The 27762-nt window shown below is 37.9% G+C and overlaps 1 protein-coding gene across 1 annotated transcript; it reads right to left on the bottom strand.

Moving 5' to 3' along the window:
- Positions 1–635: 635 nt before the first annotated feature.
- On the bottom strand, positions 636–27762 carry LOC110793389 (uncharacterized). The gene is made up of 4 exons (XM_021998261.2): positions 27308–27762; positions 15531–15695; positions 1254–1738; positions 636–1138 (listed from the first exon to the last, which is right to left on the bottom strand). Exons 1-4 carry the CDS (start codon positions 27573–27575, stop codon positions 767–769), a joined length of 1290 nt encoding a protein of 429 aa, XP_021853953.1. The 5' UTR covers positions 27576–27762; the 3' UTR covers positions 636–766.

The following is a 27762-nucleotide window of genomic DNA, read 5'->3' as shown; positions in this document are numbered from 1 at the left end:
GCGTTACTATATTAATCTTAAGGGTCAGTAATCTATTTATTTATTTTAAAATGAGTATTATCATTAAAATTTGAGTTACTTTCCTATTATTTGGGAGTTACTTTCATAATATAAAAAAAAAGCTAAACCACCTCCAATGCATCTCCTCAATTTTCAGTATAGAAATATAACAATTCTCACAATCTCTTCATCATCTTGTTAGATAATCTAAATCTCCCCCTGATTTGAAAATTATCCCTCAAAAGTTAAGTTGAAAATGACAGTCCGTAGTCCGCTGTGCCAGAGTTGGACCGATGACGTTAACGTCGAATTGAGTTTCGCTGAGGAATTTGGAGATGTGTACATCATCTCGGTTGAATTGGAATCTTCTACAGAGGTCATTATTTGTTGGGTCTCAATGGAGGGCACAGCAGAAAATTCAGCTTAGACAACTACTAGCTAGTATGAACACGTCATAACCCATCAGTCCATCTGGGGAATGATATTGTGTAGGAATTCAAATGATGTTATTATTGTTGTAAAATACCAGTTAAATTTATTCTCATTCCCACCGTTTATTATCGGATACCAAAAGGGCTGCTAGTTATTTCGCCTGTTTTAACATAAATTCAAATGGGCAGGGATATGGATGTGGATAGGGGCATTAAAACAGAGCATCAGACATGTTATTTCTTTTCCATATGAAGAATACTTGGTATTAATTAGACTTGCAACCTCGCCTCTCCACAGTCAAAGACAATCAGGATGAAGTACAAATTTGATAACATCAATCAATAACTGAAACATCCCCAGCCCAACTACAGCAAGCGATAACATTAGGGATGACAGGATGAAAAGCAACATCTACGCATGGCTGATTATAAGCTTTTATTTTCTTTATGAGTTTGGATGATCTGACACTGTAAAAATAAACTTGACCGTCCGACGAGCCAGAAGCAAGAATTTCTCCATCCAAGTTGAAACAACACTTGATAGGAAAACCAAAAACACCATGTGATTCATACCTCTTGTACTTGTCCAGTCTGAATGGATGCTTAGTGGAGAAGATAGCTATGTAATTTCCATTTGACTGAGCCACGAATGAAGGTTCAAAGGGATGACATCTTACACTAGGGCATGTATAAGCTTCCACATAAACCTGCGGAAACAGACAAGTTACAACACACCAACGAAAATCAATCTCTACACAGTTTGTGAGCATATTATTTCGCAGAATGTGAAACTTATGAAGGAACTAAGAAGAGCAAGAGCACCTGATTGGAGAGAGGCACCTCCCGTGAAACATCCCATACAATGAGAGAGTTTTCACTGAGATTGCTTTGTGATACATCACTTGAAGAGATGAATTGCTTGCCATCATTCATAAATTCAACATCAAGTATCGGACCTAGGCGTCTTACATACTCATGAACCACCTTTCCTGCACGGATATCCCACAATTTGAGGAGGCCCTTTGACCCACCAGACAGGAAAAGATTTGAGTTGTGAGGGTGGAACTTAATTGCTGTTACAGCCTGCTTCTCTGTAAAACTTTGAGTTTCTATACCCTTCTCAATGTCAACTAACCTTGACGAGCAATCATAACCACAAGAAAGAATCAACTGTCCTTGAGGTGACCACCTCACATCTTTAACAGCCGCATTATGATTACTAATTATGCGTGCCTTTTTCTGTTGCTCACTCCATACATTCCATATATAGACAGAATTATCCATTCCAGCAGATGCTAAGAGGTGGGCTGTACACTAGATTTGGTGAACAAATCAAAAACAAAACCTCATGAGGCAAAATTTTGAAGCATCAATTTCTCAATAAATACAAGTTACCAGCAAAAAAGTAATGGGAACATATTCATCCATTTAAAGGCCATTAAAGAATAGGATCACATTCACATATAATAACTATATCAGGTCATAGATTGAGATGATGGCAATGAGTTTGTAAGTAGTTTATTTGCCACGTCCCATGTGGATGTCAACTGGTAATACAACTCGTCTACCAAACAAGTTTTTCCCCTCATTGATTTTCATTCCCACTTAGGCTACTAGTAGAGGAACAACACTTGGTAGAGAAAATGCATCAGCATGGACATCCATGTACATTGGATATTACATACAAAATTACACAATATCATTACATAACCCCAATATACAACCTTGTGTAAAATGGGATATTAAGTGTTACTCAGTAATTATTGATGGCAACATAATAATATACATATAGATAATTATCACATAAGAAGAATCGGTAACAAGTGAAGACTGATCGTAAATACTAGATACAAACACACACTTAATATCTCCAGAGTCATCAACTGATGAGGAAACCATACATAGAAAACAGAACCATGCAAACAGACGCTCATGATACAGCATTCATAAGAGAAAACAGAAGGCAATGCTAGATTGAACATGTGCTTTTACTTGCACATGGACACATAAAGATGCATGTATGCAAGAGTGTATACACCCACACAGATGTAACAAATATCTCTGTTCAAGGACTAAAAAGCATACGCCTCCATATGAAAGGCAGTAATTGAATTTCAAACGCCTCCATACTGTGGACATCAAGAGCTTGAATTTCAAACGACTCCTTCACAAAGCTTAGAGCTGGCCATTAAAACAAATATTACCACATTCTTCTCTTCTTTGCTTTATCCCTTTCTCTGTTAGCTTCAACTCAAAAATTAAAAAAAAAACCCAACTATAGTTCATTCCCAAATATCTGGTACACATAAAATATAACTGATACATCTATACAGAATAAGTACCAGTTGTATGCGAGACAAGGAACGATATATAAGCCCAAGATTTGACAACGGTAAGCTACAAACTTCGATAAAAGTTAAAAATAAAAAGAATAATAAACCAAATCCCAAGTTTTGGCGGTCTTTCTCTAGTAACAGGTTTTGTGTTATTGGCGGTCTCCCCCACAATGTTGGATGTCCACAGTATGCAACCATTCTAAGACAACACATTATTGACAAAGTATAGTCCCTCTGTTCTCCAATTCTATTTTCTTTTTGCACAAACGTAAGAATAAAGTTAAAGTAATATTAATGAGGAAATAAACTCATTGATAAGGAATCCGGTATACTGTACTAATATGTGTAGGTCCTTGTAATTCGAGTGAGGTTGTCATGGCGCAAAAGCAGATATGTTCTGGTATTCCCTTGTTCCCCGTATTGGTTATGTTCTTTGTTTCTTGTTTAGCAGAAACTAATCGAGCTCCGTTTGATCTCCCAGAAGCGGAAGCTGAATTAGTTGCAGGCTATAATGTAGAATATGCGCGGGATGCGATCCTTAATAGTTCACTGTTAGCGGAAGCCAATGTCCCGGGGTCTCGGGGACTCATTCTGACTGAAACAGGGGGTGGGTCCTAGCGTAAAGGAGAATAGCCGTTTTTATCAAAGACGGGATACTCCATAAATTAGAAGATGATCTTTCAGCTATATGGCTGAAAAACAATCCTACATGCGACTAAGTGTCGGTGATATAGAGTTTAAGAGGGTGTTTATGTCATTGTATAAGAAATAGGATGTCTTTTGGAACAAAAAGGAAAACAAAAGAACTTAGAAAATGGAACAACTATTTCCAATCACCCCAAAATGGTATATGGAGCAACTATTAGAGAACACAGACTATTGTACATTTTTCCCAGAAGACACCATTTTATGAAAAAAAAGTACAAAACTATAAGTTGTCGTATATAAAAATTTGAATTAACAGAAAATATATTTTGTGCAAAATACTGTTCATCAACAGAAAACCAAATAAAAAGTTACACCCCTCACTGCAGGATGGCATACAAACACACAAACATCAAAATGTGGCAGAAAGAGGTTATAGTGGGGCATGCACAAAAAATCTTTCAAAATATGATGATATAGAAGCCCACTTTTTTTTTTGCAAGGTACACACTTATATATTAAGGTTCTTGTCAAACATACTAGCAAGAGAGCAACATACGGAGTATGAATGATGACATACTCTATAAGCGAGCTTCATGATCAATAACAATTAATCTAGTCCAATCATTTCAACAATCTCCCCTACAAATCACTCCTCTTCATTTCCTCCCACCGTTTAAAAATGTCCATTAATCCCAGCCTTTATAGAATCACGCCAATCAGAAAGGTTAGAAGAAAGGACAAGTTGTCCATAAAACAGAAAAAATCAGATAGCAAAAGCCACAGCTGCCTTAACCCGCAAAGAACATTCGTGCATTCCATTCTAACCACAAACACCACAAAATCGCCATAAAAGCATAACGCTACTTAATCATCATCCAAATCTCTGATGACACTTGTAATTTGAATTGTTTACCTTGTCAAGCACAAAATATGAAGACCAACAAGTAAACCTTGTGAATCCTTATCATCCTCAGTATACCCTAAAGGCTCTTAATGCAACGACTAGAACCCCCCCCCCCCCCCCTCTTAACATCTGTCGTGGAACCGTGCATGTGAGCCATTCCAACAGTTAATAGATACCATCTCAGAAGGGCATGTATGCAAAGGATGTGAAATCTTTTTAATTTAAAAGCTGAGTGAATAAACACAAGCCGTAAGGGAACAAAAATTACATTACAGTACGAAAAGTGGGCAGAACGAACAACATTAAGATAGGCAGTCTCTTTCTAAAGGGTTGAGCTAGATTTTTGAGGTTGATGCTACATGCAAAGCTATTAAAACAACGGATGAATAAGATACTAGTAAATAGAACAAGATAGAATGAGATGGTGGTGATCGAAAAGGGAAATTTCCCTATGGAAAAAGGTGGGAACAATTAGCCTAGTTTAGGTTAACAATTTAACCACCCCCTTCTCCTACAATCACTACTACCTCCACCCATCTTCCTATTTATAATTCATCCTCTTCATTACAAGCATGTCAGTAGATTAATTGAGACTACTGAGGATGGTCTAATAATTTAATGTGATAGTGTAAAAAATCTAGTTAGGTTTACCTCTAAAAAAGTTCATAAAATCATGTCTAAACTTACTTTTATTTTACAAACACACATTATTATTCAATTTTGTCTGTGGAGGCCGTAAAAGTCATATTTTCCAAATATTTTAGGATAAATGAAGTGCCCATTGCCTTCAATACCCTAAATCATTGTTGAGTCAGAACTATAACACAAATATTTCAGTGTCATCAAAGTCAAGTTCTTGTGATATTCAAACGTTCAATTACATATTGAAAGACTTATCTTAGTTGGCACTTGGCAGTTGGATAACAACAATCTATTTGTATAACAGATGAGAGATATTCAAGTCTGTATGAACTCCAAATCTACACTAGCATAAGCATCAACTGGTCTGATGTACGCTATACTTGTAATACTACCAAATGTGAACTGCTACTAAGACCAAATCGATACTGCCTGTTACTAAGACTCCCTTTATCCTCGTATCCTAAGGAGCAAAGGCTACCAAAAAAAACCAACACCAGAACTGCAGCATATACATTAATTTTCAACACATGCTCCTTCCACTAAACTATACAGTCTTGATATTATCACACACACCGCTCCATTATGATTAATGTTACATATTACACCATATGATTGATTTTTCATTACATAAATGGATACATGAAACAATACCTACCACAAATCGGGTATTATACACACACGGCAAGTATAATTTTGCTTCTTTAAGAGGGCACTCAGGCCATGAAGAAACAGAATTGACGACCTATGTTAATTTTTTTCACATAAAAATGCACCCAAACAACGGGTAGGAACTACTGATTTCAAATGGAACACTTTCATTTTAGCGATCTGGGACCCTACTTTTTTGCCTCATCCGTAAAATCAATGGTTTAATTTTCAGATATCAGGTTTTTCCTTTTGGCCTAAACCACAAGTATAAATTAACATTTATTTCAGCACAAAAGGTCTAGTCAATTAGTGGGGTCCCTATGCTTGGCAAACTGAGTGGAAGTCAGAGAGGGAGACAAAGGAAGTACAAGTGTACAACAGATAAATTAAGTTGGAGTTCCTTAAAAAGAGAAGGCCAAGTTGCTAGCACTGTGAATAGCAGATACCGACCACGGTATCAGCGTTTTTTCATTGGTACATAAACTCTCATCTAAGACTGTCCCAAAGTTTGAGCCCAGACGGGTTTTATCCACATTTTGGGAAGGGCAAGCAGGTTTCTCTCAGAGGTCCTACAAATATAACTATATAAGTAATAACAATAGGAAGAAAATTAAAACCTTATTGTATTTAGCATCCAAAAGTACAGAAAGACCCACGACCTGTCACTAAAATCAGAAAGACCCACCACCTTTGAATAACTATGCTCCAGCGTAGAACCAAGTGTCAATTTTGAGGGTTCTTCTTTTGCCCCTATCTTAACATTTGCTCAAGCCCACACTCACAGGCTCACAGCATAATCCTTTTTTATTTTTCGGGTCGGCCTTTGCGGTTATGCTAAGCTCTCTAAGCAAGCTACTCCAATCCATAAGCAAAAACTTACCATCAAGATATTCAAATTTAACACAGCTCAAAATTTTATTGGAAACCCATCAGACTGTAGGTGGCCCCATAAAAATTTTACGAAACTGAGCTTATGTGCTCTTAGAGCATCTTCGACTTGCCAAATCAGATTCTAAGGGTACAAAGCCTACACAATCTCCAAAAGAAATTAATTAAAAAATAAAAAGATTGCCTAACTACCTGCTTGTTTCAGCTACTCCTATAAGCAGGTATTGTTTTGTATACTCCAATGATGAGCTACGTGCTTGATATTTTCAATTATTTGCAAGCAGGTCCCCAAACTCCCAAAGTCAAACATTAGAGATGCTCTAAGCTTTAGGGAGGGGGCTCTGCAAGAAGCTTCCTATTTCAGCATACATCTGAGTTGAGTTACTAGCATCTTCACTCTAGCAGGTTGGTAAATTTATCAAATAGTAAACTGATATGCTTCCAGAATCAGATCGTGGTCTACATTTCTCTATTTTGCCACACTTTTTGTCAAACAATAGACTTCAACGAGCATATCTCTAAAAGTCTTAATTTCTCTATTTTGCTAAACTATAGGTCAAACAACAGACTATAATGAGCATATCTCTCAAAAGTCTTGATTTTCTCTATTTTGCCACACTTTTTGTCAACAGAGGATTTAGTGAGCATATCTCTCAAATTGGATTTGGAAGACATCTTTAAACAGGATTTGGAACTAGGAAAATCAGACATTAAATCTCAATGAGCATATTCAAAAGTGGTACAGGTGACATCTTCAAACGGGATTTGGAACTCGGAAAACCTTAACACCTCAAGTGCCACTTCCAACCTAACACTTGATTCCAGCTATAAAAAGGAGCTTATAGCCTTGACATGGGGTCGGGGAAGATTTACCCTCAAACATGTGTTGGTTTATTCTTTTCAAGTGTTTCATCAAATTGACAAATGAACCATCTTCCCTACTTGAACAAGCCAGCCTCTATTTTATCTTGATTTCTATTCTACAAGAACGGGGTCTGCCCATGTGACAAAGCAAGCTTTAGGGGGGCTGTCGTCGGAAGACCAAAGATAACTTCCTATCAAGACTTCTACTTCAACCCCTTTACACCAAAGAAGGAACTCCCACCATGTCACCAGGCAATTTCGTCATTTCCCTACACATGCTCTCCTGAAGAGAATGTCATTTTTAAACCATTAGGCACTGAATTTTCGTCCCTGTCATTCGTCAACCCTATATTACATTTAATCACTTTTTAAAACTGTTTCACACAAACACCTGCCTTCTTATGCAATGAAATTAAGAACACATCTGGAAATTGAGATATATACTTCTATAGGTTGAACTCCCACGCTAAATGTTGTGCTAAGACAACCATAAAATCACTATTTACTTTGAAACTAACCAATGACTACGAAACATGCAGCCCTCCAACTGTAATGGACCAGCCTAAGCAGGACCAAGGTGCAGCAAACAGAGCAGGCACCACACCAACAACACTGCAAAGGGAGGGGAAGCACCACAAAGAGTGTTTGGCACTAACTGACAAACAGAGAAAGCAGCAGACCATGAAATGACTGTAATGAGCTTAGATGTATAAAATATAGGAGAGGAAAAAAGAGAGGCATGGAGAAGTTTGTTGGTGATTTGGAGAGTAGTAACCTAAAGTTACTGACCTGAGATAACCTAAAGCTACTACCTTTTGTAACCTTTTGGCTGGAGTTTTCCTTAATCAATCTATCTTCTTCTTCTTCATTATTGTGTGTGTTTGTGGTTGAGTCGAGCCAGTTCGTCTCACCAACTCTCCAAGACTGGATTTAGATAAATTCATAAATCTACTCCCTGCCCGCGGAGAAACAAAGACCTTGCTTAACCACCCTACCCTCTCTTCAATAAGGTTTCTTCAACAATGCTCCATTTCTTTCCCAAATCTCCGATGCCACTTTGCCTTAACAGCTTCACTTATGGTACTCATGAGCCAATTTTGACTTAACCTAAGGAATACCCTTATTAGTATCATTGTCATCCCTTAGGAACTCTAGTTGAATATTCTATAGCTTCAAAACCAACCATTTACCACGCTAGTTGGGATAGTGAAGATGAACATCAAGTCTTTGCATAAATCTCCCAATAATAGGATCCTAAACAAATACTCTTGAAAAGAGCGGAAATTTAAACCCAAATAGAATGACGGAACAAACTCCAACCCAGAGACTAAAAAATCAACTTTAGACTCCACACTTGGAACATAACAAACTTGAATAAGCCCATTCTCTCGTAAATCGACCGTCTAACATTGCGGAGAAAATCAGAAGAGCAAATCTTATCCAAGTTATCCTCTTCAACTTAGCAAAACACTAATGTTTCATTAACGAAGAAGCGATAAATACTGATGGAAAACATGTTTTGTTTCAACTTTCAACCCTCATGCACTTTTCGACAATGTAATTCTCTTTCTTTCTTCACGTCACTTTTGATAAAGACTTTAAGTGATGGCTAATACTCAAAATCCAATTGAAGAAGCACCAAATTGAACTTACTTCAAGTCTTCAACCATTTTCAAGAAAACCAATTACTTCGCATTTCGCACACAGAAATAAGATTCATTACAGCCAAATGACTTCCCCAAACAAAATCATAAGGGACTACAATAATAGCTCTCGAAAATTTCCAGGAAATCTTCGCTGCAACTACAAAAACTAGGCATACAACTCCAAAGATCACACTTACAAAAATGAGTGAAGATTACATGAGTAGTTGGATCACTTGGATATCACCATCACTAGTACTCTTTTGTCTCTTTCTATTTAAAATCCATTGATTCAATTACATCCGTCTTAACAAAGATAAGCTCTGATGCAAATTCTAAAAATATCTAGGTTGTACTTGCAAAAAGCTATGTAAGTATTTCTCTTCCCCGACTCTCCTTTTCAAAGACAGCAGTATTTTTTCGGAACTAATGGCCATAGTTGACATCCCATGTGACTAGACCTGCTAATGATCGACGTAACCCAAAACCTGGTTGTTACAACAGAACTTGAACAGCCTGCAATTTTTGGGCGAAACCTAACTGACCTGTTTTATCTGATTGACCCGAAAATCATTGTATTCAGAATATTAAATGAGATTTTGAGAAATTTACAATCAGGGAAAGTGAAACAAAGTTTCTAGGGTTCATGAACTTTTTCCTTGTAAATTTAATGAAGATGGCCATCAAAGTACTAATTAGTGCTTCCCATCAAAGTACTCATTCACGTCTACACATCCACCAAGGCCATGCTTATAGGTTAGTGATGACTGATTCGTCTCACATGTCTATACATTAGTGGCTCAACTCATCAATGGACTCTTGAACCAGGGTCGTCGCAAACATTTTGGGGTACTATGCTAATTATAAAACTTAGGCTCCTAAAAATGAAATCTGCACAATGCTAAATTTAAACAAGTTACAAGGTGATACAGAGAGTCTCAACTATGGACATACTTCTTTAAACAGTTCCACCTATCCACTAACTAAGGTTGGTCCCAACTTTATATTGTATTTTACAGAAGTGGTCCTTTGACCAAGTGACCTGCTATAGTAGGTAAAAGTATATACAGGTAGAACTCACGTGACTTTTAGTTATTTAACTTTTTCCCCTCTTTTTTCTCTTTCTTCCTTGGCCCCTCCCCAAATTGCCATCGTTTGAGCTTTCCACCTCCATCTCTAAACCTCACCAACAATGGCGACGAAAAATCCTTACACTTACGCCCACACATTTTCTTTCCTCATACCACGATAGACTACACAAAAACCCTCCATCTCTCTCCTCCTACAACAATGGCAATGTCATTGTGCCAGTAAACTTCATTGCCATTCGTGGCAAATTCAACAACTAGACCCACAAAGCAAACCATACATAAAAAGAAATACATAAATGATGTAAAATTTAATTAAACCCCAATTCAATTTTATTCTCATAACATACAAACTATTGGAGGATTCCCCCGAAACAGGTTTATTTCCCCAATTCGATTAAATGACAAAATTACACAAACCTTAATGTTTATTTACGAGTCAAGATGGACACCATAATTTAGAAAATGAAGAACCTGGAAGAAAGTGAAGGAACACAGAAAATGGTGAAAGATGGAAAAAACGGGGAGGAAGCTTAAGAAAACAACATGGGTTCCCCTTTTTAATTGGCCATTGGAGAACTTAGGCTCTCATAAAGTAGTTTAATCTCTATAGCTTTTCTCAAAGTACTGTGTAATTAACAATTTCGCAAAATTTCATCTCAATTTCACAAGCATATAAAAAATCAATGGAGAATTAAAGAGAAAAACTGGAGAACTCATCATATAAATCACACCGAAATTATTTTTGCCTTATCTAACAAAGTGTTCAGGTCCTTCTATTGTACTGGGAAATGCAAGGGAGAGACGGAAACAAAAGAGAAAAGAACAACTTTTTCCCCACGATAGCAGGTCGTTTATGCCAAAGGACCACTCGTATAAATTACACTACAAAGTTGGGACCATTCTTGGTTAATTGATATGTGGGACTGTTTAAAAAATGATGTTCATAGTTGGGACTGTTTGTATCAATTTTGCCCAAGTAAAACTGTAAAATTTGCAGCTTGAATTTAATATTGGGGACAACCCTCATAAAATAAACACAATTACATACATACAAATATCATGTCAAATTCACAATGACCATTAAATTCATGGATAAGTTAAATTATCTATTACACTTCACGTGAAGTATCTAGAGAAAAAAAAGAAAAATTACATTGAAAAACATCAAACACCAAACCAACCAAAAAATGGCAACGACTATTGAAACCACTGAAGTTCTCATCTGTTAATATTTGATACTCTAAATTGAGTGAAGTAAAAGCAAAAACAGAGGCTTACTTCTAAAAAAACAAGGAAAAATTGATAAAGGCAGTCCGAGCTATGGTCATTCGACTTTAAAAGGGTCTAACTACGGATTATTACTGGCAGGTTCCAACTAAGAGAGGTATTAACTTTACGTGGGCCTTTTTACTGGTAACCGTGGTAACCGACTAAATAAGTTAAATTTTTTTTTTCTAAATAATTACTTAAAAAAAATGATTGATACTTCCTTCCTCCCCTCAGCCTGTAACTTCCATCATCATCGCCGCTTTCAACCTTCCCTCTATCATCTCTTCCCACCCCACAACCATCTCCATGCCCCACCTGAATACTTGACACCACCGCCGACCTCCTTCTCTCCGTCACCTGACCCCAAAGACCCCTTCGACCACACTAGCTTTATCACCGCCTTCTCCACCTGGTCCCTTCGCCACTCCCCTCCTCTTCTCTCTCCTTCTCCGGCCACCTCGTCGAGCTTGAGCGTGCTCTCGACGTACTTCAATTCGGTCAATTCATCACTCATCATCTTAATTTTATGAGGTGGTCGTTGATAATTTGAGGGCTTATCTTCAGATTGTTGATGTGGCTTCTACATTGGGGTTGGACCGTGATATTTCTAATCATGATTTTCAATTGTTTAGGGATAAATGAAATAGATTATCAGTTGTTTAGGGATAAACGAAAGAGATTAAGAGAAGAAGGAGGAGGAGATATACTTCAAATTAAGAGAAGGAGAACCCACCCAAACTTGCAATTTAATTCTTCAAAATCTAGAAAATTAATGGCTCAAATTTTTAGATAGGTAATTGCAAGTGCCGTTGGGACTTGTGAAGGAAGTATTTGATATATATTAGAACTTTGTCACATTATATTTACAGTTAGAGTTGGTATTGATTGCTGACATTGGTATTCTAAGTCCAGTAGTATTAGGATATTTTATTAACGTCAATCGGTTGTATAAATATGCATGACCATCAATAATAATCTCAAGCTTTCTCCTCTCTACATTATATTTTACAGGACTTGGGAGTGGATGAATTAAAGAGATTAAGAGAAGAGCATGGAGATAAAATTAAAAGTAGCGAAAATGAAAGAGGAGCGAAGAAGAAGAAATCTGGGTTTTAATTAAGGGAGGGAGGTCTTTTTTATTAAATGGGTGGGCTTTTGTATTTAAAACGGGTGGTTTGTTTTAAATGGGTAGTATTTTTTTAAGTGCCACGTGATAAGTGGAAGACACTTGACACGTCATCATTTTACCTTATTCAGCCGGTCATTTTTATGATGGGTCCACACGAAGTCAACACCTGTAATAGTTGGGACCTGCCAGTAATATTTCATAGTTGGACCCTTTTAAAGTCGAACGTCCATAGTTGGAACTGCCTTTATCAATTTTTCCAAAAAACAATCCAAAAATTGCCAGCAGCAAGTTCCCAGCTATTGGCACTCTAAAACAAGGAAAGTATAGGAAAAAAGAGGCTAATTTGATTTTTACACCTTTTGTCTTCATCCAAATTTATGTTTTAATATTTGCAGCACTCTACCAAGTTTCATTGCATGCTTATCCAATATAAAATTCCGTATGTATTACAAAATTGGAGGCCCCTGTTCTATATCCCTATCCCTGCCTTCTTTTAAACAACCGAATACACAAGTCACAAACACCATGAACGCCAAATTTAGCGGGAATGACATTACAGAAGTAAATAGCACTATAATTCATATTGCATCATTCTAGGAACACTTCATCCATCCCTAATTCATGCATTTACTCGTGATGTTTCCGAAGAATGTAAAGCTCGTCAGTCATGTATCATATGAAACAAAGTATGCACAATGAAATGCTGGATAAATCCTCACTATTTTAGAATCTGAATAGAGGAGCTACACTGAATCACATATCACTCTAAAGGTAGCTTAATGTCGGCCGAAGGATATTAAAAGCTAAAATCAAAAATTCCTTGGCAGTTGGCACGATTAGAAGGTCCAATAATGATAAGTTGATAACTGATATCATTGACATTTTTTATAAGAAAAAATATTATATTAATCAACCAAGAAAAGTTTACAGCAAGAGGACAAGCTGGCAAGGTATCCTCAGAGAATAACCAAAAGACTAATTACAAATTAATCCAATTCCTTTGAATCTCCCCAATTTAATAATCCATAAAAGCCCTATTGCCAAGAAGATGCTAATAAATTTACTTCGTCTCACATCAAATCACACAAGACAAAAGCTCACAAAAGAGCAGCCATTCCGTTCCATTCAATTACTCCACGAGATAACCATCACAACATTTCACCACATCTTCTCCTTACACTTCCAAAAACCCCATAATCTAATTTGAAACCAATGTAAAAAATTTGAAGGACAAACCCAAGTCTCATTTACAACCTATGTTACTTGGACTGGGGTACTAGTGTCGGACACGGGTACGTGTCCAAATGTCCGACTCGGCTAAATTGTGAAAACATTTCAGGATTTAAGTCGAAATGAAGTGTCGGAGTGTCCGTACCCATGTCGGAGTGTCGAGGGTCCGACACGGGTACTTAAGGTAAAATGAAGAGTCGGAGCAACATAGTTTACAACTCAAAGAGCCTGCTTCAAAAATAAGAAGCCACCTTACAGTAGCGGAGAACATGCGAAGAAGACACATTGTTTTCCCGACATAACATACATGCATCTGTGAAACGAGACTGCCAACTTCTAGCCTTCTATTTGGTGGCATGCCATTCGTTTTTTTTTTATATGTATAAATCAGCAAAAGGCGGAAAGTAGAAGAACTGAGGACAAGCTGTTCTCATAACATCAAAAGATAGATTACTTATTAGAAGTCCCCCCCCCCCCCCCCAACTGAGTAACTTGCAAATTCCCCAGCCGCCTAAGGCCTTTTTTTGGGAATCCACACATTCTGTTAAAAACCGCAAACATCACAGAATAACCAAAAAGCATTTAGTCACAAAACAATCTTCCCCTTGACCTTCCAAAGCCAACAAATCGGACTTGCTGCAGATCCAAAACAGTACGTGGGATAACCCAGTACTCCAGACATTACTTGTCTTTCGTATTATTCCTCCCCGTCACAACAAAAATCCTCCTCCAAACATTACTTGCAATTCGTATTAATCTTCCCCAAAGCTAGCGTCCAGCGAAAGCCCACACCTTCAGAGGTACTTTTGCCTTCCATATGTAATAAAACTTGTAGTTGAATTATATTATCATGTCGAAAAAATGGGATGTAAGAGACTCCTAATCACCACCAAGTTGCTATAAACCTTTTGATCTCCTTTGTTAGTTATGATAAGGAAAGAAAACTAATTGTTGTCATTTACAGAAGTAGAATATTTTGAAATTTTATAAAATATAAAATATTTTTTCAAAATAAATTCAAACAGTTATAGACTTGTAGTATCTCAAAACATAAATATCATTAGATTTTGATCAAAATATCAACTTTGATATACATCATAGGATTTGAAAAGGAGAGCCATTGGAATATTAGATATGCATAAATACTACTAGCAACAACTTTCCTCCTTTGCATAAAATCGCTTTCCCTCTCCAATCTGTATATCTCCCTCACCCAATTGTAAACTTTGTCCATTTGTGGAAAACTAAGCTTGCGCAATTCAACAGTCCCTTTGAAGTCAATTTGACCCAAACCCTAACTCTTCATTTCTCTATTATATTGAATCAACAACAAAAGAGATAGACAGATTGCAGCTCAAATATTTCCATTTAGGACTTTCTTACTGTTCCTGGACATGGAAACACGCATGTAGCCATGACAAATTTGAAGGTAATTTCGCTACTTGAAACCTAGACGATCCTATTACTTCTTCATCAACCCCCAATACCCCTAAAAAAAAAAAAAAGAGGAACCATGTTGCTCGGAAAATGTTTTACCTACTAATTTTACACTAAGCCGAAACTGGTACGCACCAATATGAATCCCTTAGAACAATATATTTTTATGATACCAAACGCTTATAGAAGCATCAGGTAGATGCTTGGCCAAATGTGACAATATCAAGACTCTTGATACATAAATATTCTCCAACTCGATCCTATACCGCAATATACAATCAAAGTTTAATTTAAGTATGAGACTCTTACAAAGTTGGGCAGCAAATGAATAAAGGTTAATCCAATCCACTAAGGGAAAAAAAAAACTAACCATGACTTGTTGACCACTGTACAGCATTGGCTGGTTTCACGTGACCATGTAAATCAATAGACAACCTGCAAGGTAATTTGTTCTTCTCTGCACAAGTATTTGCTCGCTTCCTCAAAGATAACAAAATCTCCTGCGGCACATCTGCACTGGATATACTCCCTTTTTCTGCCAAATAACAACAGTACATAAGACACCTTTGCTGAGCTTTCAGTGAATTAGGAGCATTCTTTCTTCTAATGTGAGAAGGCCAAGTAAGTGGAGGTATCAGTTCTCATTTGTGCAGAGAAAACTTGAGGGAGGGGAGGGGGGGGAGGTGGGGTGAGGAACAAATTAGGCACCTCAGGAGCAGGAGAATAACAAAACGTTGCAGTAATTGCAAAGGCTTCAAAATTATTAATGCTGATAAGGGTTATACTTACCATTATTGCATTCATACATACCAATTGATAGTTTCAATTTCTTCTGTACTCGAAGACCATTTAAAAATTAAAAAATAAGCAATGGTATTTCTGTTACGAACTTAGTTTTAAAAAGCGCATCTAGGCTCAAGGTGAAGGCCCTAACGCCTAGCCATGACAAGCTCAGGCACCCTCCAAAAGACACGCGCCTTTGCGCCTTTTCCCAGGCTCAAGGCGCAACGCCTTATGCGCCTATGGTATAAGACTCGAATTATTTACAAGTAATATTTTCTTTTTAAAAAAAGGCCAAAACCACGTGACTTTGGCTCCATAATAGTTAGAATTTACTGAATTAGTTAGAATTTACCAAATTTTTCCATTTTTTCCTTGTTCCCGCGACAAGTCATGTAAACTCCTCCTTTTCTATGTTAGTAATTGTGTTTATGTAAGTGTGCGCACTTCTTTTGAGAATCTAAATAAATACCCAGTGACTAAAAAGTTACTTAAACCTTCCTTAACCCCTTTAAGTTTGGGATTTTTTTTTCTCAAAAAGGCTTTTATTTTTACTGTAATTACCTTTTTACCCCTTTGTGACAACAAGTTACTGGGAAAAGGCGCAAAGGCGCACGCCTTTTGGAGGGTGGCCAATGAATAAAAAGGCTCAAGGCGCAACAAGACGATTTGAAGTTCCCAGCGCCTTAGGGCCGCCTCGGTGTGCCTCATTGAAGTGAGCCACCCTAATGAAAAGTAAAAAAAAAAAAGTGAAAAAATGGTGAGTGCATCGGGAGGTGCGCCTTAATGCACCTTTTTGTGCCTTAGGTGCGCCTCATTGAAAACGCCTCGCCTAGACAATCAAAGGCGTTGGCTCCAAACGCCTTGCGCCTCAAGGCGCGCCACTGAGGGTGCCTAAGCTTGACATGGCTAGGCGTCAGGACCTGCGCCTTGAGCCTAGCGCGTCCAAGGCGCGCTTTTTTAAACTAAGCTTGTAACACTCATCTATTCAACCACTCTCGACTTCCTCAAATGTGATCCAAACAACTCGTCCCCTCATAATTGTGTCATTTTGCCTCGCTGTGAGGGAACATTGTTAGTGTATCTTCAACATAGGTGTCCAGTTTAGTTTTAGTTTTGATGGTAGAAAGGGCTGATTGATACTTGGATCAAAATATCCGGATAAATAACTACCAAAATTAAAACCTATTAAAAAGAATAACTCAGATTACAGTGGCACTACCTAGCACAAAATAAAATAAAAAGGAGAGAAAGAAAGAAATAAATAAAAGAACATGGATAAGTTTAGTCCTAGAGCAAAGAAATTCTTGTTTATTGCCTAACTTAACCGTCAAAAGGGCTATAAGGCTTATGGTAGGGAAATAAGGAAGTGGTTTGGGTCAAAGCTTAGTTTTAAAAAGCGCGCTTCAGCGCATATAAAGCGCAGGGCGCCCAGGGGCAAAGCTACGTAAGAATAGCGTAGCGATGTACAGGTAGCTCGCATCTTTGGCGCTTTTCCTAGAGCGCGCTTTTGAAGAAGCGTACACTTCTTGTATACTTAGCGCAGGAAAATAAAACTTGTTGTGCTAACTGAAATAAATGATCACGTGAGAATCACGTGACCCATTTCAGGGAATAAAATCTCGGCCGAGTCAACTCGGATCGCCAGAGCTAACTCGGAATTTCAAGCTGGTGATACGTGTTTGCACGAGTTGTAACGCCGTTTTGAAAAACAGCGAGATTTGGCCCGGTTCAGCCGATCCGAACCGGTTTCGTCCGCATTAAACGTTTTTAGCCTAAATGTCAGCCCAATTTCTCTTGCTTTTGACAAAAAAAAGGAAACAAGGGAAGAAATCAAGGAGCTCATTTTTACAGAGGTTAACAGCTGAAAAAGAAGAAGAGAGAGATCATAAATGTTCCACTGAATTTACACGTGTTTGGGGTTGGGGTAGGACGGTAGGTAGGTGGGGCTAAGTTTATTTTCCTTTTTTTTATTAAACACAATAGTAGAAAATGGAACTGGGGTAGGTGAGAATTGGGGCAGGTGGGGATTGGGGTAGGTGGGGATTGGGGTAGTGGGCTTTTATTTATTTTATTAGTTAAATATTTTATAGGTTGGGCTAGTAAACTACTTCGTATATAATGAGTCAACATGAATGGCCTTGGGTTTTTATTCGTATGGAAATTTATTTATCCTAAATTAATTAACTACAAAATCGATTAGAATAATACTTGGTTAAAAAAGCAAACAATTTTTTTGTAGCCACAACCGTGACCCGATTCGCGACGAACACATCAATTCCGATACCCGCAACACCACACCGTACAACCAATACCGCGACAGATACCGCATTTTCGAACCATGGTGCAAGCTGGGATAACGGGCAGAAATTAGGAGAGAGAAACCCAATTCTTCACATTCGACATTTAGGGGTTTTCTCCCAAACCCTAGCTGCGAATTCGGAGCAACCCACCTACCGTCTCGCCGCTCAGTTCTGGAACTCCAGGTATGTTTAATTGTTCTTTCAATATCTCATTTCGTTTTCCCCTCTTTCGATTTTCTATCTTCTCCTCAGTTCTTCTATTTCTTTTTCTTTCGATTTTGTCGTTTGTGGTTTATGGGCTGTGAGTTTTTGGTTTTCTTTGAGGGGTTAGGGTTATCTTTTGATCGGTGACAATGACGATCTCCTACGACGATTCATGTTAACCGACTCCAAAACCTTTTGGGACTAAATTTTTTTTGTTGTTGTTTAGTTTTTTGTTTAACTCTAGTTTTTTTATTCTGTTGTTTTTTAAACCTACCCCCACACATGTTATTTTTATTCTGTTGTTTTGTTTTTAATTCTGCCCCCAAACATCATGATCAAACGTTTTTTTGTTCTTTTTTTTCAAAAAAATTCTGTTTTTTGACTCATTTTATGAAAAGGCAGTAGCTTTTTTTTTATATTAGGATGGCTACCAACGGGGGAATTCAAGCACACCTTCCTTAGATACGGTTGATCCGGCAAGAAAGTATGGTAACCGGAACCTACTAATAAGACCAATTGGCATCGTAGCTTTTGTGGTAAAGTAACAAAAGGAGGGGCTCTACGAATGAAACAACATTTGGCAGGAGGTTTTAGAAATGTGACTGAATGTCCTTCATGTCTCGAGCATGTCAGGGAGGAAATGAAATTTTTTATGATCAAGAAAGCACAAGCTAAAATTGATAGTCAAATGATGCCGATGCCTAACCAATTTGATGATGATGATGATGATAATGAGGAAGAACAAGATTGTAAAATCATGAACTCAAAAGGTAGCAAACCACTTCGAAGGGCCCATGGATTTCTTTGTCACCTTTCCTTCCCAAATGTCTTGAAAGGTAGAAAAGATAGAAAAGGTATCTTTGGTGCTTGTGATAAACAATTGAGAGACCAAACTTGTAAAGCGGTTGCAAAGTGGTTTCTTGATGCAGGGATTGCCTTTCATGCGGCTACTTATGATAGTTTCAAAGGCATGCTCGATGTCGTTGCACAATATGACATGGGATTCAAGCCACCAAGCATGCACGGGCTAAGAGTTCCTCTCCTCAAGAGTGAAGTAGATGAGATTGATAAACTAAAGGAAGAGCACAAGAAAGAATGGGCAACAAAAGGTTGTTCAATTATGTTTGTCAACTCTCCAAAAGGCTCTTTCTTCACAAAATCCATGGATGTTTCCGATGTTGTTAAGATGCGGATTTGTTGTTTCATATGCTTGATGACATGGTAGAGGAAGTTGGAGAACAAAATGTAATCCAAGTGGTGACGGATAACGCATCCAATTATGTTAAGGCCGCTAAGAGATATAGATCTTCGTACTTTATATGTTACATTTTGTTTCATTTTATTTGAAACTAATTAACTAAATGCCTTTTCTTTTGTTACAAATTTGTAGGAAGATTGTTGGAGGCTAAAAGACAACATACCGCACATTGTTTGGACTTGATGTTGGAAGATATTGGGAAAATTCCTAAGGTCAAGAATGCTTTGAACAAATGCATCTTCATGAATGGTTATATATATAACCATATATCTCTTGTGAACTTGGTGAGGAAATTCACAAATCAAAGGAATTTGCATAGGCCGACGGTTACAACATTTGCTACATCTTTCAACATTTGCTACATCTTTCATTACTCTTGCTCAATTTCATAAGCAAAAGAGTAGCTAGATGAAGATGATTACTTCTCAAGAATGGAATACCTCTAAATGGTCAAAGGATGTGGGAGGAAAGAAAATAGCACCATATTTTTTGCAACACGTTTTGGAGAAATGTCTTACATGCTCTTAAGTTGACCGGTCCAATAGTTTAAGGTGCTTAGAATTGTTGATGGAGAGAAAAACCCTCTTATGGGATATATTTATGAAGCCATGGATAGGGCTAACGAGGCTATCTCTATGAGTTTTGGAATGAAAGAGGAGCAATACAAAGAAGCTTTTGAGTTAATTGATAAAAGATGGAATTGTCAACATCATCGACATTTGCATGCGACCAGTTATTATCTAAACCCCGAGATCCATTATGATAATGTTGAAAATGTCGAATGTGAAGAAGTGGTGATGGGTTTGTATGATTGCGTTGGAAGGTTAGTTCCAGATATTTAAACTCAACAGAAGATTCTTTTGGAATTGGATTCATTTAAGAATGCCACCGGTCTCTTTCGTCATTATATGGCTAAGAGGCAAAGAAAGACCAAATCGCCAAGTAATAACAAACAACCTAATAACAAACAACTTTAAGTATATATCAATTGTTTTATGTTGAAAATTAACTGATCACTAACTTATTTTTATTATTTTTATAGCGGATTGGTGGTCTAGTTATGGATCTTCAACTCCCGACCTCAAAATTTTTGCCATAAAGGTTCTTAGCCTCACTTGTAGTGCTACTGGTTGTGAGAGAAATTGGGGTATTTTTCAACAACTTCACTCCAAAAAGAGGAATCTATTGGCACAAAGTTGTTTAAATGACATGGTGTATGTGAAAGCTAATCGAGCTTTAGAGCGCTGATATAAGAGAAAAGACACCATTGATGCCGGGACTTTTGAGAGAGATTGATGAGAGTAATGAGTGGTTACTTGGGAGAATGGAACAGAATTCTTCGGGTGATGAAGGTGATCTTGTGTTTGAGGGCGATGACTTGACATGGGCTAGTGTTAGTAGGGCCGCCGAAGCCAATGATCCAATCTATGGCACTAGAGCAGCAACAAGGGTTGCTAGGGAGTCCATGCCATCCTCATCTAGAGTTGATAAAGGAAAAGGTCCGACTACTACCTCCACTTCTAAATGTTATCGTTGAGTTGTAATTGTGGATGATGATGAAGATGACGAGGAAGAGGATATTGGTGAAGATGGAGATTATCTAGATGATGAGGATGAGGATGAGGATGAGTATGATGCTTTTGATGATGATGATGAGTTCTCGGAGCATAGGGGCGACAATAAGCTTGAAGAACCGAGTTTGCTTTTCTATTTTCCTTTTTTTAGTCTTTCTACTTACTTGTTTTATGTTGGTTGTGACTTTGTGAGCTTGTGGCTTACTCTAAGTCTTTGGTTAGTACTTTAGCCTCTTAGACGTATTCCGGTTTGGTGTCTAGTAATGAATTATGCTTCATTTTGTTAATTTATGCATTTATAATATAAGTATCATATTGTTTTAAGTACAAAATGTGTTCTATAAATGATTTTAAAGGTTTTTGGCACTTAAAGTGTGCGCTTCACCTACGAAAAGCGTGCGCTTTCGCTTTGTGCTTTGCGATTTAGCTCCAAGGCCCTTGTGCGCTTCGATGTGCTTTCTAAAACTAAGGGTCAAAGTATGTACATTTCAATGAAAATACACTATCTTAGTCTTTACAGATTTTATTGTCATGTATCTTATTCTGTAATGAACCGTAAAGGTTATAATGGGTAGTGCAAGTAGTAATAATGCTAGAAGACAAATTAGGTGGTTATAAGGGAACACTAGGTTTAGAAGGTATGTTGAGAATTTGGTAAAGCTTAGGCTTTGCAGAGTGGTGACCTCAAGTCACTAAACTTGGAGATTGGTGGTCACTACCTTTGTGTCCCCTTTTGTGAGTGGCAACTGATCTGATTTTCTGGAGGAAACAAAAAAAAAAAAAAGATGGTGTTTCCAGGATTTGATCAGAAATCCCAGGAGAAGTGGGAGGAGATTTTCCAAAAATGTAAGGAAGATTTCGTGAAGAATATTATGGAAGGTCTTTCTCCGATCTTTTCTTCGATCCGGCAAGAATTGAAAGAAATCAGAGAGAAGTTTACTGAAATTAGAGAAGAGATACTTGAAGAGGAAGAGAAAGAAGCGGTTGCTCTAGAGAACCAAGCAGATTCGGAGGTGGTGAAAGCGAAAGTGGTGGAAAATGTAGATCTGTAGAAAAGTGGATCTAGAGAATATCCATTTTTCATTACCAACGAAAACGGTGGCACCAAGTGGAGGATCTGGAAAGGGTTGCATATGGTGGCCTAGGTGGTGCTGAAAACATTTTTGCGGGTGGGTCCAGCAAGGGTCACAAGGATGATGGGGGCCGAAACGAATCTTTGTGGCCAAGGGTGGGGGAAAGACATGGTGATTTTGCGGGAGGTTTTAGCGGTGGAGGACGAGGTGGTCTCGCCGGAGAAGTAGGTGGTGGTCACATAAGAGGGCACAATGGTGGTTGTCAAAACCTCGCTGGAAATAACCATGGGGAGGTGTTTTCGAAAGAGGTGGTGCGGGAGGAAGCGGATCCAGCGGAGGACCAGGCCTTGCTAGACAAGGTAGAGTGAGTGGTGGTGTTGGTGTTTTGTTAGGTAAACCAACTATAGAAGTATTTGAACGTGGTGGTCCTGGTTTTTTTATATGGAAAGTGTAATTTGGGTGGTGAAACCACCACTTGCTGTGGCCTGGAGAGGGAGGGAGACTGATTCGTGAGGGGTGGATCAGGAGCTAGTGGTTATGGTGGGGGCTCGGGTTACTCCGCGGGTGGCTGCCTCGGAGCTGGTGTTGCCGGCAGTATGACTGGTGGTAGAGGATGGAGTGTTAAAGCAACCTTCTAGAAGAACCCATAAGAGGAGGTGTATGGGAGAAGCATAGTTGAAGTTGTCGTGGTTTGAAGAAGAAGCCAAATATGGAAGATGCTAGTAAGGGTAGTATGGTCAAAGGCCTAATAGATGGCAGTACAATTGGATTTAAAGTTCTTAGGCCATGTTCAGCTCATAGAGCTAAAGTAGTTCAAGGAAATGTGCTAGCCTGTTTTAAGCCCAAATTTACTTTTAAGGAGGACAAGCTTACAGTTGGATTTGTCTGGGTTTATGAGCGTTTATGAACTTTGCACCCATTTCCATAGAAAATAACAACCACGCCCATTCCACCCATGACTACACGATCCAACCCAACCCAAGTTACTTTTCCAACTCTTTTTGGTACAACCCAAATCCAAACACCATTCCCCCTCTGACCCGTAGTGGTTGTACACTTACCATCTCAATCACACCACCCATTGTACCCAAAATTCCATACTATCTCATGACCAGTTACTGAATTTCAAATCCATATCCAAGCTAATGGCCTTTACCCTGAAAATTATGAATCAAGTACCACAACACCACTGGCCGTAGAATTTTAAGGATGACAAGTTGCAACTTCATTCTATGATTAAGCACCTTGAGTATGAATCAACTATAACCAATGGGAAGCGACATTTCAATCAACAACTTATTCTCAGTTCGGGCCGCAAGGTGGACATGGATCATTGTTGCAAGTGTCGGGAAATCAATGCAAACTTTTATCCACCTTGACGACAAGGTGGAAGTTTAGGGGACCGGTATTGTAATGAACTAATAGTAAAGGTTATAATGGGTAGTGCAAGTAGTAATAATGCTAGAAGACAAATTAGTTGGTTAGAGTAGAGAGGCTATAAATAAGGGAACACTAGGTTTAGAAGGTATGTTGAGAATTTGGTAAAACTTAGGCTTTGGAGAGTGGTGACCTCAAGTCACTAAACTGGAGATTGGTGGCCTCAAGTCACTAACTTTGTGTCCCCTTTTTGTGTTCTTCATTCATCAAGCAAATTAATACTCCCTCCGTCCCATAATAGTTGTTACACTCTCGTGGGCACACAGTTTAATGCGATAAATAGTAGTGTGGTTATCAATTGTTATTTTATTGAAAAAGTAGATGTGATAGGAGTTAGTGGGGTATTTTTTTTAATTGAATGAGAGAGGGTGTGGGGACAAAAAAAATTTAGTGGGAAGAGAGAGACAATATAATAATTGTGGGGTCATTCCTAATTTAGAAGTGTAACAACTTATCTGGGACGGACGAAAAAGGAAAGTGTAACAACTAATCTGGGACGGAGGGAGTATAATTTATGCCATTAATTTTTTGCTCAAAAATAGTCGGTTCATCACATATTCCTATATGCATGTGGAAGAACCTCTGTATATGCCTCTTGTTAGTCTTTCAACTAGAGATTATTACACCATACTAGCCTCAAAAACAATTCTGAACTATTAAAACTTTACATTTGATCTAAATCTAGCTTCTACCTTTCTTTTGCTTCTTCTCTTCACACACATGACATATCCTTTATACCCTTGAGTTACTCCAAAAATTGAAACTGAAACAACCATACAGCAAGTTGGACATACCTCTATAATTATTTACAGAACTTCACCCACAATCAGCTTCTTGACCTCATTCAGCACTATGTAATAGAATGAAAATAAGGAAGTAGAAGTGAGTTGGGGAAAAGATTGATCGTAGATTGTATTCGATGTCACTTTATCATCAAATAGAGTTATAGAGCACACAATGCGAGTGTCAAAAGTGGCTGGACTCTCTCACTAAAAAAGCTAACAAAATAAAACTCTCATCATTTTCAACATGCCTTCTTTTTTGACTTTTTTTTCTCTATTTACAGACTAACTTCCCTCTTCTTGTTGCTCAAGCTACCTCTAACTCTTAAGTCTTAACTAAATTATAATGATGATTTCTACTATGTCCCTCTCATATACCCGATGTATTACATTTTACTATCAAATGTTACGAGTTTGTTCCCATCCCAGTCTTTCGCAACACTTCAGGTTTACTTCTTTTGTTAGGTCTGATAGGACACCAAGTTCATAAAAGCAAACAAGAGTTCTTCGGGCGGAGGCAGTGAAGAAAGAGCTAGCATTGAAGAAAACTGATGCACTATTTACCTCCTCGGAAAAGGCTATTGGCTCAACGTGGGTTTCTAAAACCAAGAATAACCCTGAAAATGCTAAGACTCTGAAAGATTGGAACCAAAACTAGTGGGTATTGGGTAACAGCGAGTGAAGGGGAAAGATTTCACACACATTTTCTCTTGTGATTTGTGACAAAGCCAGCTAGTCCAACAGTTGTTATTGCATTAGCTGCTTAAGAAGTTGACATCAACAATTAGAGGGTTTAATCGACAACTCCTTTTTGGATAGGATAAAGTGAACCAAGGCAAGTATATGCACTCAAAAGACCATTATATCTGCCCAAATATGCCTCTACACTATCCAAAAGAGAGCTCAGCAAGTTTACTTAATCCAAACTAGACTACTCACTGTCTACAAAAGATTTACAATGCATAACTTCTTGTATTTAGCGTGTATGTAGATGACTGCCTGTTGATTGAAACTTACCACACTCAAATATATGAAGATAAAAAGAACTTTCAATAAAGATTTCAGAGCATTTTTAAGAAGTTAGTTTCAAAGGTCAGATGGTGGGCATTATTTTTCCTAAGACAATGATTTAAACCAAACAAGTTCAAGAAAAAATGACTGTATTCTCCCACGTGAACCAAATACAAAGTATATTTTGTCATGTCCTCTTTCTATTTTCCTTCCTCTTCATTCCTTTCTTGATTCAATTCCTCTTTTATCCCTAATTCCCAATATTTGAACTAAACAACCCATTCCACCATATAACCAGATATCTTATTCAAATTGTCACCCTCAATATTTTCCTATCAATTTTATTATTTCAATTCCTTCGATTCCCCCCTTAGTGAAACAAATGGCCTTAGCTTTGGACTTGTGCAGTGCATTGGATTCTCATCACGACAAGGAGAGAAAAAAGAAATCACGGGAGATAAAATGGATTGACTTAATCATTAGAATTGAGGCCAAAGATGAAATAATACAACGGCGCAATCAAGAGAGAAAAAGAAGAGAAAACTTTCAAACATTCCAAAATTTATAAATTAAATTGCATGATAAACAACAGCATATTTAATAAAAAAAGTATGTTATGGAAGTTGCACAAACTAGTACATCAAGAGGACAAGATGTTCTCGGACTCCACACAAGGTAAAAACACAACTACAAACTCGTCTAATTCCTTTGTATTTTCCGAATAGAATAATTAGGAAAGCACTAGCGACCTTAGTCCATAAGAAAATCACAGGGTGACTATAGTCCTTAAAGACTTGTCGATTCTACTCTAGACAACTCGCAAATATTCGAAGGACTTACCCAAGCCTCATTCATTAAAAACTGCAAAAAGTCTTTTCCAAAGGTGACAACTCATATCACAATGAAGGGAAAACATGTGAACATGACTCACCATTAACTCAGCAAAGCACACAAATGACAAGTGAAATAGCCCATCCCAGCATTCTCTTTTGGAGTCTAGCGCTCATATAAATATTAATGCTCCCGAATCCTAACGATCACACCACAAAAGAGCTCTCCTCTTAAGAGGAGCCTTCACCTTCGAAACAAAGTTTTTCTATTGGAAAAATAAAGCATTTACGGGGTAAAATCAGACAAAAAGATGGAAGACTTGCAAGAAATGAATCTCGAAGAATATCCTCTTATGTTATTCATTGCGCCTTAACTTAAAAATTCGGAATTTATTCATCTGAAATTCACTGTGCCAATCACACACACCAAGCATATCATTCTATCATTGGTTGAAGTCTCATAATTAACCCAAGAGCTAATAGGTTCAAGCATGTCAACATTAGTACCTCTTTTCATTCATCAACTAGAATCTTCTTTTCCATCCTTACATTCACCAATGCACATAAAACCCGCTCCTAAAATCCATTATCAGTATGTATCTCATTGTAAACCCTAAACCTCACAGTATCAGCCTCGTTCCCATTAAAAATAATCGTCCACAATATCTCATAATAGGTCGGAACTACACAAGAAAAATGTCCACAACCGCTGCTCATCAAACACTTCTTTCACCATTACAGTTCACCAAATGTATAACAAAGATGCACTTTGTTCCTCAATTCATAATTTGTTCTTCAATTCAAAGGCTTTGTACAGCATTCAATGAATAACACAAAAACAAAAACAAGCAAATAATTTAAAAAATTACTAAAAAGAAAAAGGAGAAAGGCATACCATGAGAAGGAGGCAAAGTAGGAGGAAAGTCGGGCTGAGTGATTGAAGCGGAAGCCATGAGAGCTTTCTCTCTCTTCGAAACGTACCTTCCATTTTGAGGAATTGGAGATCCGATTTGGGGATCCGGAGCCTGAGAGACGGGTTTATGAGCTGATGGAAAATAGGGTTTGGGCCGCTTCGATGGAGGAGGAGCGGTTTTGGGAGGTTTATGCTGTTTTCCGTCGTCGTCGTCGGAACTATTTGAGTAGGTTTTGCAGAGGAGATCCATAGTACGGAATTCGGAACAAAACCCGTTTTTGGATAGAGAAATTTTGGAGTAGGGGGGTTTGTTGTAGAAGATGGTGCAGTGAAAGAGGGTCCAATTTCAACACTTAATACATACCGATACCGGGGGAATTTGTTTTCCATTTTTCATGAGATAGTCCAATTTCAACACTTCATACACGAAGGTCCAA

This window comes from Spinacia oleracea, chromosome 4, assembly GCF_020520425.1.
Source record: "Spinacia oleracea cultivar Varoflay chromosome 4, BTI_SOV_V1, whole genome shotgun sequence".
NCBI lineage: Eukaryota > Viridiplantae > Streptophyta > Magnoliopsida > Caryophyllales > Amaranthaceae > Spinacia > Spinacia oleracea.
Note: the sequence above shows the minus strand (reverse complement) of the source record. Positions and strands in the feature narration are given on the sequence as shown.